Genomic DNA, 15123 nt, shown 5'->3' with positions numbered 1-15123 from the left:
TAAAATATATCATCTCCACACTTTTTTTAACCATTGATAAAATAAATCCCATATTTTATCATATTTTCTTGTTCTCTAATTTCAAATGTCAATTTACTCATTTCAGCACATTCCATTATTTTCTTAATAACTTCCTCCTGTGTTGGTATTTTCTCATTTTTCCAATTCTTTGCAAATACAATTCTAGCTGCTGTTAGTACATTCACAATCAAATATATCAGTTCTCTATTGTATATCTATGGTACAATACCCAATAAAAATATTTCTGGTTTAAAATCAATATGACTTTTTGTCATTTTTTCCAACCATGTGTGGATTGTACTCCAATATTTTTTCACCTCTGTGCATGTCCACCACATATGGTAAAATGAGCCAGGTATCTGATGACATTTCCAACATTTTTCGGATTTATTCTTAAACATTCTTGCTATTCTTGTTGGGGGGAAATTCCACCTGTAAAACATCTTATACAAATTTTCTTTATATGCAGTTGACATTGTCATTTTATAATTTTGAGACCATAGTTTTTGCCATCTCTCTAGGTGTATCCCGTATCCAAAAATTTTCCCCCATGCAATCATTGTTTCTTTAACTTGTTCTTCTAATTTAACCTCTAATAAATATCTGTATAATTTCTTAATCACCTTTTCATCAGTACCTGTTAAAATTTTATCTGGCTTAAAATTTTATCATAAAAACCTTCTGTTTTGAGATATTTATCATATCTAGAATGTATTTGCGCATATGAAAACCAATTCATCCTTATACCTTGTTGCTCCAGTTCTTGCATAGATTTAAGTTCACCCTTTTCATTCATAATTTCGTCATATCTAACTGTTTGTTCCATTTTATATATCACTGGATATGAAAACACTTCTATAGTTGAAAGCCAGACTGGAATTTGCAACTAGTGTTGTCTTTTAACCTTCTTCCAATTTAATAATATAGCCTCTCGTATATAGTGTTTTCTAAAATATCCACGTGTTTTAGTTCCTTTTTCTGCTCTTTTCTATGGCTATGCTCACATAGGATTGGATGCTTTCCTTTCCTGGGATGTTACTGGACAGATGACTATTTCTGAACCAACTTTTTGCTTTGAAGTTAATATAAAAGTCAATGTAAATCATTTTAGCCAAGTCCCCCTTTTTCATAGGGACACCCCTCCTTTATCAATGTACTCTAATAAAACGCTTTTACATCATTTTCTGACTCGTTTGCTTATTGCAAAAGGATGTAGAACGAGGCTGAACCTAGACCCAGATTTGGCCCACGAGTTGAGGTTGGGGGGGGAATGAAACTTTAATGTCGGTGTTGTTGTTAGATAGTTTGTTGTATTAGAAATGTCCAGTAGATTCAATGATCTAAAAGGAAAAGTACATCCTGAGCCTGTGTGTGTCTAGAAAGGAGAACCTGGAATTACAGGCTTGGAAGGGTCTCTGGAGGTCTTCTAGTCCAGCCCTCTGCTTGAGCAGAAAAATGATCCGGCCAAGTTGTGGGAGATTTCCTCCTAGTGAATGAACCTGGAAAGAGGCGAAAGAGAGGCTCCTAGGCACTCCGACCTGCAACCGAATCCCCTGGAAGCAGGGAAGAAGGGTGGCCCAACAGAGGCCCTTCTCTTCTGCACCGGAGGGTCCCCAGATGCCCTCAAGAGGAGCCAAGCCACGAGAACCAACAGGCCAGAGTCTTCCTTGCAACAGGAGGACCATGACACACCATCCAGCCCTCCACCCTCAGGAGCCCTCAACATACAGCGCTTCATTTAGTAACCCTGTGAAGTTGTAATAGCGCTGAAAAGAGGGGCTTATGACCCCTTCTCACACTTACGACCATTGCAGCCTCTTCATGGTCATGTGGGAACAATCCAGGGCCTTGACCACTGGCTCATATTGATGACCGTTGCACTGGCCCAGAGTCGCCCAGAGCTGACTCCAGTCAAGAAAAATCAAGGGAGGAAGCCACATTTGCTTAACAACCACACTGTTCGCTTCACAACTTCTGACTCACTGAACGACCCCAGCAAACGGGGCATGAAAGTGGGCCATGGCTCATTCCACAATGGTCTTGCTCAGCAGTATTGAGCTCCGTTGTCCTAAATGGATGTCTATGTTTATAAAGAACAGGGTGTACCTAGGTATCTGGAGGAAGCTGTCCGGGTGTCGTAAACACAACAGGAATTCTTTAAAGATAGTCCTCAACTTATGACTGGTCACTTAGTGGCCATTCAAAGGTACGACGGAGCCCAGAGATACCTATGACCCAGATTCAAAGTTCTGAGCGCTGCGCCCCCCCTCGTAGTCACAGGACTGCACTTTCGGCCCTGCACAACCAGCCCACAGTTACAGCTGTTTGCAGCTTCCCCTGGTCACAACACAGAGATTAGCACCACTTTTTGCTGGAAACAAGAGTTCACTTCCAGATTCCTGCAACAACCACCACATGACAAACAAGGGACTTGCTTAATGACCATGGCATTTGCTTTATGACTGGAGGAGAAATGGCTACAATGGTGTTTTCTGGGTTCCCAACCAGTGGTGGTATTCAGCCGGTTTGCACTGGATCGGGCGAACCGGTAGCAAGAATTTGGTGTGGGTCGCCAAACCGGTAGTAAGTTCTGGCTGGCCACGCCCCTCACCGGGTCGCCCCCGCCCGATGCTCGCTCACCCCGCCCGCCTGCCTGACATTCGCCTAAAGTATTTCTTTCTTTTTTTCCCTCCTGACAATCAGCTGTAGATTCGATCAGCTGCGCCGGGATTCCCCTTGCTGAGGCCCAGGAAGGCAAAAAATGGGGGGAGGAGCTCAGGCCCCCCCTTCAATTTTTTGCCTTCCAGAGCCCCAGAAGAGCCTTAGGGGAGCAAAAACGCCCCCCAGAGGCTCTTCTGAGGCTAGGACGCTCCCAAAAATGGGCGGGGCTGCAAAAAAAGAAAGAAAGCCACGCCCACCCAGTCACATGGCCACGCCCACAGACCCGGCAGTAACCGTTTTTGAGTCCCGCCGCTGTGCCCAACCAATTAACGGGGCCCCGGAAGGGCCGAGCGTGTCAGGTGGGCGTGCAGGTGTCCAGTCGTGGGGCAGGGAGGTGGGGGGGGCGGGGCCGAGGGAGCGCGGCGGGAGGGAGCGGCGGCTTCCAGGCAGGGAGCGCCGGAGAGCGAAAGGCCGCAGCGTCGGGGAAGGAGCGGGCGAAGCGCAGCCCGACGGCGGAAGAGGCGCCGCAGCGGGAGGCGAGTCAGCGGGTCTCGCGCAGCGGCCACAACGGCTCGGCTGGCAGCGCGGCTGGAGCGCTCAGGGCAGCCCCTGGATGGGCGGCCAGAGCGCTGCGGAAAAGCCAGCCAGGTAAGCCGGGGGAGTCTTCTTGCAACGGGCCCCCTGCCTTGGGCAGCCCGGCTCCTCCTTGCCCTTCGCTCGGTCCCACAGTCCCTCAATTGCCGCCGCCCCCCTCGCCCTTCCCGGGAGGCGCCCGTGCTGCCCAGTGGCCGAAGGTTCCGGCCCCGACGAGGCCCTGGGGGCCAGGATACGTGCCGGAGACTTTGCTCCTCCTCGGTATTTTGGATGAGGGGACCTGGCTGACTTTTGCTGCCTAAGAAAACACCACAAATTACGCTGCAGACCCTTTGTTGCAGGCGGGGGAGGGGGGAAGTGCAGGGGAGGACAAGAGGGGAGGGAGCAGGAGAGGGGCCGAGGGTCTTGGGGGGAGAGAGATCAACCCAGGCCCAGAACTGCATGGGGTCCCTTCTGTGGAGGACAGCCGGGTCTTTCATTGGGTCTCTGAAGTCGTGAGCACTGCAGGCTGATTCTCTCTCACTGATTTGCAATTCCAAAATTAGCCCAAGAGAAGGAAAGGATGAAGGGATTTCTGCCTATTCCCTTCCCCCCCTCCAGATAGCTGACACGGCCAGAGGGGTGAGCCGGGTCCCCAAGTAACCAGGCCATGGAGGGCTTGAAAGGTGAGCACCAGCACCTTCAGTTGCACATGGAAGCAAATTCGCAGCCAATTGCAGCTCGCAGAGCAACTGGTCCTATGGAGGCCATTCTTGGGGCTCCTGGAACAGCGCCCCACACTCTGCACCACAGGACATTTTTGATGTTAGGTGTCCATTTTAAGTCTTGAGATATGATAGAACCTGGAAACTCGAAGGTCTCCACTGTTGATACTGTGTGGTGTAGTGTTGTAAGGGGTGTTAGTATAGGAGAGTTTCTCCTAAAAACTACCACCATTTCTAGTTTTGAATGTGTTCAGTTCCAGACTGTTCCAGTCGCACCACAAGGCTTGTTGCTCAACCTCCTGTCTGTATGCAGATTAATTGTTGTCTTGAATGAGACCAACCACTGTTATATCATCTGCAAACTTCAGTACTTTAACAGAGGGATCATTTGAGATGCAGTCACTGGTATTTAGAGAGGTGGAGACACCACACAGCCCTGGGTGGCCCCTGTGCTAATTGTACAGGTGTCTGATGTGATCTTGCCCAGCTTCACCTGCTGTTAGCTGTCTGTTAGAAAGCTTATGATCCATTTACAAGTGTGGTCAGGCACAGCTAGCTGATTTAGTTTAGTTAGAAGAATATCTGGAATGATGGTATTGAATGCCGAGCTGAAGTCTACAAAGAGGACCCTTGCATAGGTATTTGGAGATTCAAGGTGTTGTAGGATGTAGTGCAGAGCCATATTGACAGCATCATCTGCCGATCTATTTGCTCAGTAGGCAGATTGCAGGGGGTCTAACAGCAGATCCGTGATGCTTCTGTGAAGAGGTTTCCACACCTGAGGCTGCCTGAGCTGGCGTTCAGCCTGGAAAAGCAAGTGTGGCGGAGTACATGATGGGCACCTTCACCTACCTGAACCGAAGTCATCCAGAGCAGGGGAGAACTCCAGCTACGAGGAGACAGGAGACAAAACAAGGGGCTCCAAGTTCAGCTGCACATCGAGGCAAATCTTGCCGCAGCAGCAGCTTCCCTGGCGGTCTTTGAACTGAGGGTGGCAGAAGCTCTGAGCCGCGTTTGGACTGGATCCCTTCCAAGCCTCGGCTTTGGATCCTAAACTGCACCTAGACATTTCAAAAACGTGGCCTGGTTTCTGTGGTCCATTTTGGGGGCAAAGTAGCTGAGCAAACTGTACAGCCACCTACCTTTCTCACATCCTATCCCGATTCATTTCTCTTTTTTGGGGGGGGGGAAACTCCTTTAATAAATATTATGTATGATGGCCAGCAGTTGGAAAGAGGGACTTGTTGGCTCGATCCTGAGAGGCCTCCCTGTGCCTGTTGTACAAATAACCAGGTTGTTTTCCTGGATTGGGTTGGGACCATCCTTGCATTTCAGAGGGGTCCAAATTTCATCAGGCGTGTGAGGACTCCCTTGGACGATCCCCCAGGTGGCTCTTCAGATGTCAGCTTGTGGGAACAGAGTTGATTGCTTGCTCTGAACGGCCATTTGGCTGAGGCTCCAGCTGGGAGAAGCTTGCAGACACCAGCGAAGAGGAGGAGCCGACTTCTGCACCTGATCCAAGGACACAGAGGGCAGAGAAGAGGCAGCAGGTCAGCCTGACTACAGGCACTCCTCGCCTTACAACAGTTCATTTAGCGACCATTCAAAGTTACAATGGCACTTGAAAGTGACGTGAGTTTTTCACACTTATGACCGTTGCAGCATCCCCAGTCATATGATCAAAATTCAGACGTGACTCATATTTATCAGTCATAGAGTCCTGTGATCCCCTTGTACAATCTTCTGACAAGCAACGGGGAAGCCAGATTCATTTAACGACTGGGTTACTAACTTAACAACTGCAATGAATCACTTAACGGTGGCAAGGTCATAAAACGGGGCAAAATTCACTTAATAAATGTCTCACTTAACAACATAAATTTTGGGCTCAATCGTGGTGATAAAGGACTACCTCTACTCGAGAGAAAGCCTCTCCTCTCCTCGGGCTGCACCAGAAGATTACTATTTATGGCGGTATCGCTGGGAATGTTTTTTTCCTAGCTGTGTGTTTTCTGGTCGTCATGATTCCTGCCTCACTCTGGACTGGCACCATGTTTGGAATTGAATTGTGCCTTGGAAACTCTGGACTTTTCTTGCCTCGTGAGCTCTCGTGCGCGGATTTAGGTTGGCCTGGAGAGTTATTTGGTTTGAGAAACTTTCAAGTGCCTTGTGGACTCTTTGGCCGATGCTCTGTGGACTCACCTTGGTCTGCCTTTGGGGCAGGTTGCCCCAGCCACGATCCCACAAGTTCCCCTTTCTCTCCTGCCAGAACAAACGATTTCTTGCCTGTGGGATCATCTGTGAGCAACTGAGGAGCAAGTGGCTTCGGCCCCTGCTCGTCACAGGCTTCAGCCGAGAAGCACAGCACCCTGCCCCCCTCCCTTGCCCCACAAGCCACACCCAACGTTTTGCCCAAACCAGCACCGTTCTTGTTAGAAACTGGAAGTCAGAGGGGTTAAAAAAAAAAAGGGTTATAAACATGTGAATCCTAATAAATTCCAAATCTCCGCACAGAAAAATATGTGCCACTTCTAGTCAAGGTTCTCTCTCTCTCTCTCTCTCTCTCTGTTTGCTTTGTTTTACAAGATTCAGTTTCAGACACGAAAAGCAAAAGCAGCTTAATGTGGAGACGGATCCTTTTCCCCACTAAAATTGCTCAATGCTCTTCTCACATGCTGACCTGCAAGCGACCCTTCCTTCACATATTTGATGTCACAACAATCACAATCAAATGCATTCACTTTATTCCATCCTTGGTCCAAACAGAGCAGCTGATCTCCTCGGCTAAATGAAGAGACCTCCTCCTCAGCGGCTGAAGTCCACAGGCCTCTTTCTTTTGTGTGTGTGTGGGGGGGGGCAACAGGTAAAGCCAACAGCCCTCCCACCAAGGGCAACTGGAAACCAGAGAAGCGATTTGACCGGAGAAAGAAAAGGACCCTCGTGCTTTGTCAATGCCGAGGTATCCCCCAAACCGGAGGGTCCAATAATTTGGCTGCTTAAAAGTCCCCAGGAGACTGTCCAGATCCAGTGAAGTAGAGTTGGGGGGTCACTTCCTGAGATCCATGGAGATGGCATTGGCCGTTGTCTGTCCGAAGATGAAAGCGCCGAGGACAACCATGAATATCCCATAGCCGACCACCATCCACCAGCTGCGGGGAGGAGACAAACGCAGTCAGGCCAGCCAGCGAGGGGCAGAGCAAGGCGGGGATGGTCCAAGGCCGAGCTCCTCTCTTACCTGACTCCTCCGGCTCCCTGGACTTCGGAAAGCTTGGTGTGGATGAGGCAGAGGCCTGGCAGGGCAAGAAGAGAGAGAGCGGGATTGGGCAGCCTGCCTGGGGACGGTCTCACCGAGGCCCCGAGGCCCCCGAGTGGAGAGGGAGCACTTTCCCTCCAGGGCCTCCGGCTGCACAGGGGGAGCTTCTCAGCCAGGCAGGCGTCTCCCTCCCTCCAGAGGTCGGCCCTGGGCGGAACCGGCCAACTGTCACGCAGCAACTGGGGGGCCGGTCAGGGCTTCCCATCCCGTCCCTGGAGTGCAGGAGCCTCCCTGCCTGCCCTCAGCTGGCTCTTCCTCCCCCTCCCCGGCCTCGTGGGAACCTCAGGCGGCTCTTCGGGGGCAGCCTTTGGCTCCTTCCTCACCACTTCGGTCCCCAAAGCCAGCCCTGGCTGCAGCCTGGGACCAGCAGGCCATCCAAGCAGTGGAGAACCCAGAGAAGCCACCGCCCGCCCACCTTCCCAGAAACCTTTTTCCCCTACCTGGGAAGACAAAGATGAAGCAGGCGGCCAGCCCCCCAATGACCGAGATGACCCTGCCGATGTCCGGAATGAACAAGGCCAGGAGGAGGGTGAGGAGGAACCAGCAGAAGGTCTGCAATAGGCGTCGGCGTCTCTCCCGGCTCGCGTCTTCGTCCATGCTTTCCCCTTTGTAGCGCAGCCAGAGACCTTCCAGGACGGCTCTAGGAGGAAGACCTCGGAAGGGTCAGCACACACACACCCCCGCTCCCTTCCCACACCCCCCAGCCGGCCTGCTCACCTTCCACAGAAGTGCAGGATCGGGTAAGAAGTCAGGACCGAGAGGATGATGAAGGCCCTCGCGAAGGCGACCGGGATGTCGTCCGAGGGGTAGGAGAGCAGCACGTCCGGCTGCACACTCTCACCGAAGGTCAGGAAGCCACAGACGCCTGGCAGGGACAGAGGGAGGCTGGGGCAACACCAGGCACGGCTCCTGCCAGGCCCTCGGCCAAAGCAGAAGCCGCTGGACGGAACGAGCGGCTGGGTTTCGGGATCCGCTCCCTACCTGTGCCCATGTAGACAAAGAGGGCGATGACCATGGCTGCCGTCACGACGACTCCCCAGGTCCTTACCTGCGGGCACTTCATGCTGTTGAAGATGGGCACGCTGCTGACGTGGCACTACGAAAGGGGGAGGGAAAGGCTCAGTGGGGGGGGGGCAGCAAAGCTGCTTTGGGGCAATGGGTTAACCCTCGCCCCCCCAAACTCTGCTGCACCGGGGTCCCCAAGCCCTTCACCCACTCAGGCGGGCATTATGGTAACTGCAGATGGACGTCCACTTCAGTTCACAATAAGAATCCAAGATTCCTGGGGAAAACCTCCTCCTTAACCAAGTGATGCCATAGTTACTACCTGCAGTTCATTCCAGAGAATAATTTTAATTGCCATCACCTTTTTTAACTTAGCTTGGCAGCTGTTACTTGCCACTGTCATATATTAATCTCCTTAAAAATTGGCGTGTCACATTTGTGGCCTCAGGTTGTCGGCACGTGACGTATCTCGACTTTCTTCCCCTTCGCTAAAACAGGAGTGGTCATAGCCAGCGTGTGACGCATCCGGGTCTGCCTGAAAACCCCCAATGCCATCGCTGCCTCTTCCAGGCGCTGGAGAACTTCCTCCAAATCTGCCAAGTGAAACCCTAGAAGCCCAAAGCTGAGCTAGGAGCCCCTCCCCGAGTTTTAGGCAAGCTCAGGCAGACAGGCCGTGTCCTCCTGCCCACCTGGCATGCGTTGCCCTGGGCACATCTTTGCCAAGATCTTGATACAGAGCAGCTCCCCCTTCCAGGTGTAGAAGCAACCTGGAAGAAGGAATCCCAAGGTGCACCCCCGGCTTCCCTGCAAGCAGCTGATCCGTCTTGCGTTGCCTCCCAGGCAGAAACCTGCCCCAGCAGCTCTTCCCTCGCCTCCACAATGCCCAGCAAGGCAGCAATCATCTGGATTGCTCCGAGACCGAGACCGGCACAGCTAATTTGGCCTGATTTCCATGTCCCTGACCGTCCGACCCCCCAGGCTTCCTTCACAGGGGCTGGACACTGTAGGGAGAGGTACCTGGGCTGCCTTCCGAGGACAGTTGTACAACGGGGGATTGTTGTTTGAGATGCAAGCCAACCAAGGGTCCTCGGGGGTGGGGGGTGGCTAGGGGGGAAACTTAACACCCACTGAACGTCCATCCTCTCACCGCTCGCCCTGAGGATGGGCAGAAAGTGCTGGGTGTGGCCAGGATTTTGAGATCCTGCTACCGGAGGGAGCAAATGCCCTCTTGGTCCGGAGAGAAGCTCTTCCATCTGGCGCATGCGGCCTTTGCCTTTTTTCCCAGGCTGTCCCTCTGAATCCTTCCTTCCTTCCCAGAGAAAGTCCACAGAAGGGCAGGTGCCTGCAGGCCACCCTGGACCCCCTCAGGATCTTCAACTGCCCTTTTGTTTCAAATGCAACCACACTGGTTTCCACCCACCCGCCTCCCTAAATCACCACTCAGGAAGTGGTTGGCTCAACCCAAGAAGAGCCCCCCTTCCTCCGTGAGCCATAAAACCTCCCCCACAGACAGACGTCTGTCCATCAGAACGGTCATTTTCTCTCCTTGCTGGGCTAGGAACTTTCTCTGACACCAAATGGCTCTTTGACTCCCCACAACACTCCCTTCGGGGCCCCTTGGAAAACCACTGATCCAGAAACCTTTACAAGTGGGGTTGTAGCTGTTAATACCCAACACATCACACCACTAATTTGCAATCTTGCGAATGGAAAAAGTCCAATCCAATTTGGAGGAGGATTGAAAAGCCACTCCCAGGTATCTGTGCGCCCCGACCAACCCGGGACCCACTTCAGCCAGCCTTGGCTGGATGCCCAGGGAAGATACAGAGGAGCTAAAGGATGCCTGAGGATCCTGAGTAGCAGACCCAAACACCCCCCCCCCAACAAGGACCGTACGAAGAGAGGGATTCCTTCAAACCTCCAGCAAGAGCCTGGGGAGGCCGCTCAGCAACTGCAAGGGCCGAATCTACCCCATCTAGACGGGAAAGGTTTCTGCCCTGCGGTGGCACCAACTGCTCCCTCAGCAAAGCCTCTCTCGGCACAGCCCAGGGCAGACAGCAGAGCTGCTTGAACCTTACCTGGAAACCAAAGCAAATGGTGGGCATGGCGTTGAAAACAGACACCCAGGAAGAAGGGCGGCTGCGGGGAGGAAGAGGAGAGCTGGGTTAATGAGGGATGGATCCCCCCGCAAGCGCCTCATCAGAAGGGAGGGCAGGAGATGCCCCAGCCAAGTGCCCGCCCCCCGCCCGTGGTTCTCTCCTCTGCTCCTACAGGGACGCAACAACGCTGCCAATCTGTCCCTTTGCAGGAGGTTGCTCCCACCCGGCAGAACAGCGGCTGCAGCTCCAGGAAGAGGAGTGCCAGTTACTGCCACTAACCGAGCAGGGAAGGGGGTTATCTGGGCAACCCCAACAAGGCAGGACCATTGGCATAAAAGACTGCCAGGTTTCTCTTCTGCTTTTGTTGTGCAATACGAAGCCTGAGGCGGCCGTGCCTTTATCTTCGTGGCAACCCTCAGCCGTCTCTGCCTCTCTGGATGCAGCCGGCATTCACGTACCTGGTGGTGATTATCTCGGGGGAGATCACCTGATCAGGCCAAAAATACTTTATAATGACGACAATTGTGACGTACCAGGTCCCGATCACACTCAAGCAGCTGAAAGAGAGCGAAATTTAGGGATGTGGGGATCCACCAGAAACATTTCATACATGCTTTATTTCAATACCAACACTGTCAAACAGGAGATCCTGCTGATTTAAAGAATGATTTAAAGAAAGCTTGAGATATGGATCTTGGTAACCCCATGCAGGAGATACATTGGCAGAGGCTATGAAAACTGGGTTGATTGACTTCAGCTTCAGTGCAAGATTATACATCCTTGACACCCGATTCCTGTTAGATTGGCACAAGTATATCAGAATTATTCTTCTAAATGTTCAAGAGGTTGTCAAAACAAAAGGACCAGTCTTTCATCTGTGATGTTCATGCAATAAAATTATATTCTCTGGGTGTAAAATCTTTGGGGAGATAAGTGCTACCACGAATCCAAGAATTGAATGCTCCCCACAGCCAGCATTACTGAATGTATTTACAGGACTAAATCATGAGCTTAAAAACAAAGGGAGTATTATTTATTTATCAGCCAAAATAATAATTGCCCAACACTGGAAAAATCAAGATAACGTAACAGAGTTGTGAATTAACTGCTATACTACAAAAAAACCCACAAAGTTAAAACTGATGAGACATCAGAGACAAGAATTACATTTACATTTGGACATCTTATCATTTTATTTCAGTGGCAACAGATTATACTCTGCTATACTCTAGATAGATGGCAAATGTTTATGACAGAACCTGTCTAGGTTCATTGCAGTAGGTCTCTTTTGCATTTCCTATATTTTTCTTTTTTGTTTCTTTTCTCTATGTTAATACGCTCACCTGATATTATTTATTAACATTTAATAAAATATATTTAAAAATAATACTGCTTCTTTATGCAACTTCTCTCACCTTTTATTTACTTGCTTGTATCCCACCTTTATTACAATTAACTCAAGGTGATGGACGTATCCAACACATCTTTGTCCCACAATAACAACCCCTGGGAGGTGAGTTTGACTAAGAGAGAACCACCAGCTAGTTTTCACAACTAAGGCAGGACTGGAGCCCAGTCTCCCCCTTTCTAGCCCAGTACCTTAACCACCAGACCAAACTGGCTTAATTTATAAATTGAAAACATGATTTTGATTTAACACAGGGAGGGTGCTCTAAAAACCCAGTTGGTGGAAGGGATGGAGAAAAACAAGCCTGTGGAAGGCATTCAGGATGAACACACAGGATTTTCCCTCCTGGGATCCAGACTCTTAAGGGTTAAAAGAGCCTCCCCCAAATTGGCGTTTATCCTATAAAACAGAACTGCAAGCAAGTTTGTCGGCGGGGGTGGAGGGAAAGGGGTGAACACAGGAAGAAGACAGGCAACCTCCAAGCCAAAGGCAAGCACTGCAGCAGCAGCAGCAGCAGCTGGCAAACCAGAATCCTTGGACCTACCAGAGCTGCCAAGGGGCAGGAAAAAAGCCCACCAGTGTCAACACACACAACACCCGTCTTTGGGGGATATGGGCAGCAGCAGCAGCAGCAGCCCCCCCACCCACCTGGCAGGTACCTGGCATATTTCTGGAAGCCAATTTCTTTGGGGACGGACAGTGGAAGGATGAAGAGAATGGCCGTGAGGCTGATTGTGCATTTGCGATCCGTGAACCAGCAGCTCCTCCCTTCTGTGGCACAGCTCTTTACCAGCACTGGAATGACTTCCGGAGACACAGAGAGAGAAGGTTGGCCTCTGAGTTGGCCCAGTCCACCTAAGAGGTCCTTATCAGCAGGAGGAGTCTGCCGAGTGCCCGCTCCGGGGTGGCCATGCTCCCTTAGAGAAACCGTGGACGGATTCTAATTATGGAAGACGAGAGCTGCCTGATGAGGAAGTCACCGGCCTCAGAGGAGACCGGGGGGGGGGGGGGGGAGCGCCCCACGGCATCCACTGCCACACTCACTCTTGTCCTGCTGATCCCCGATGATAATGAGGAAGGCGATGCAGGTGCCAAAGGTGTAGACCACGATGGCCACCTCACACAGCACACCCAGGACTCGGCCACAAACAGCCCATACCACTTCCTGGTAGGTGCGTTCGTTACTGGCCTGGGAACAGTAGGCCAGGATGACCAGCCCACCAATAATGAAGAGCAGCAGCCCCTGCAAGGGAGGCAGAGAAGGGCAGGCGTTAGCTGGGTGGGAAGGAGGAAAACAGCCCTTGTAAAACACACACACACCCCACACACAGAGCCATAGTGGTGCAGTGGTTAGAATGCAGGACTGCAGGCTAAATTCTTGCTGACTGCTGGCGGTTTGAATCTCACCAGGCTCAAGGCTGACTCAGCGTCCCATCCTTCCCGAGGTCAGTAAAATGAGAACCCAGATTGTTGGGTGCAATTTGCTGACTCGGTAATCTGCTTAGAGTGGGCTGTAAAGTGTTATTGCTATTGCAACGAAGGGAGGAGGACAGGCAACCCCCACACCACAGGACAAGATCACTGGCCAATGAGTGGATGCTGCCTGCAGGGGCTCAGGCCAGGCCCTTTGGGACACCATGGGGGGAGTCAACACTTGCCCCCCTGGAGCTTTTGCCTGGCTTACAGAGCCATCCTCCTCTTGCTCCTCAGGAACACTCAGGCTGGCAAGGGAAGGCAGCGGAAGGCCCTGGGCCAGCACCACCAGCTCTTTGGGAGTCCCAGGTGAGGTTTGCTCTGCCCCCCAGGCATGGTCACTGGAGGGCAGCCTGAGTGGCCAGTGGTTGCTGGGCCACCAGGGAGCCTGCAGGGTCTGCCTGACAATGACAGGGGTGGTCCCAGCCCAACGAGAGCCCCCTCCCCAAGAGCAGGTCTCTAGTGAGGTGCACCCGTCGGCCCCAAGGAAGAGAAGAGCCTGGCCCCTAAGGTTTGCTCTGGGCCAGCAGCAACGAGGAGAGGAGGGCCCTTCACCGTCTGCATGGCGATTCCAGCGGCCACTCCGCCGGCCATCTGGAAGGCTGCTGGGAAGTTGAGCAGGCCCGCACCAAGCGCGGCGTTCACGACGATGAAGACGGCACCCAGCATGGAGGTGGTGGCCGGCCGGGGCTCCTCCGCGCTGGGGCTCTGCAACAGCCTGGCCCGCTCGCCCGCATCAGCGGCGCTCCACTCCCAGTTGCCATAGTCCCTGTTGATGCCCACGTGGCTCTGAGTCATCTTCTCCGGGCAGCAGAGTCCGGCTTCTCCCGGGCAGCGAAGTCGCACATCCCTTGGGGTGCAGGCCAGGCGGGGCCCCTGCAGGAGGGCAGCGGTGGCAGCAGCAGCAGCAGGATCAGCCCTTCTGGGGAGAAAGCCGGGCGCCATCAGCCTCCCCTCCGGCCCCCAAGACCTCCTGGCCCCTGACACACACCCCCTCCCCCATTCAGCGGCCAGGCCCGAACAGCAGGCGGGGACAGTGGAAGAGCCGCGTCTTGGCTGGACGGAGCCCACCGCTCTGGAGATGCCCTGTCCGGGCGCTGCGGGCCCAGCACACCCGTCGGGCCGCCAGGCCAAACAGCCGGACGGGAGAGAACACCCCCCCCCCCACCTGAGCCGGGCATCGCTCGCGGCCGGGGAAGAGGCCCGCCTGCGCCGCTCTGGGGTCAGGCCCGGAGCCGGCGGCTGGGCAGGGGCATCACCGGACTCTTTCGAGCCACGACCCGACTTTTCCCGCCCCCGCGAAACGCGACCCCGCCGCCCCTCACCGCGCAGCCCCGAGGCAGCCGAAGCCGGCAGGCGCGAACAAGCCGCGGGTCACGAGCCCCGGATCGGGGGATCCGGCTCCAGACCCCTCCGGGCGAAGTCCGACACCCGCCCCTGGGCCGGCCAAGCGCGTCCCCGCCGCCCGAGCACGCGCGACCCCTCAGCTCGCCCTCCCGCAGCCGCGACCGCCCCCGCGCGCGGGACGCCGCCCCCTCCCCTGCCTCTTCCGCCGGCCCCGCCCCGCCCCGCCTCCTTGGGGCGGCCTGGAATCGGTTTCCAACCTTGGCCACTTTAAGGCCTGTGGACTTCAACTCCCAGAATTCCTCAGCCAGCTTTGCTCCGGGAGTTGGTCCACAAGTCTTAAAGCTTTGCTGGCTGAGGAATTCTGGGAGTTGAAGTCCACAGGCCTTAAAGTGGCCAAGGTTGGAGACCCCTGGTCTGGATGATCTCTGCGACCCCTTCCCTCCCTTCAGCTCCGACCGGTTGCGATGAGGCACCGCTTGGGAAGGAGCCCCCGCGGTC

The 15123-nt window shown here is 53.4% G+C and overlaps 1 protein-coding gene across 1 annotated transcript; it reads right to left on the bottom strand.

Moving 5' to 3' along the window:
* Positions 1 to 6703: 6703 nt before the first annotated feature.
* On the bottom strand, positions 6704 to 14738 carry SLC38A7 (solute carrier family 38 member 7). Its single transcript, XM_026689004.2, has 11 exons — positions 14604 to 14738; positions 13834 to 14200; positions 12850 to 13048; positions 12465 to 12609; positions 10856 to 10954; positions 10377 to 10437; positions 8275 to 8389; positions 8011 to 8158; positions 7734 to 7933; positions 7216 to 7270; positions 6704 to 7129 (listed from the first exon to the last, which is right to left on the bottom strand). Exons 2-11 carry the CDS (start codon positions 14074 to 14076, stop codon positions 7027 to 7029), a joined length of 1368 nt encoding a protein of 455 aa, XP_026544789.1. The 5' UTR covers positions 14077 to 14200; positions 14604 to 14738; the 3' UTR covers positions 6704 to 7026.
* Between the last annotated feature and the right edge of the window lie 385 nt (positions 14739 to 15123).

The sequence above is a fragment of the Notechis scutatus genome, chromosome 9 (genome assembly GCF_049901735.1).
Source record: "Notechis scutatus isolate UNSWTSFEM ecotype Mainland chromosome 9, rNotScu1.2, whole genome shotgun sequence".
In the NCBI taxonomy this organism is placed as follows: domain Eukaryota; kingdom Metazoa; phylum Chordata; class Lepidosauria; order Squamata; family Elapidae; genus Notechis; species Notechis scutatus.
This window is presented reverse-complemented; position numbering and strand designations above follow the sequence as displayed.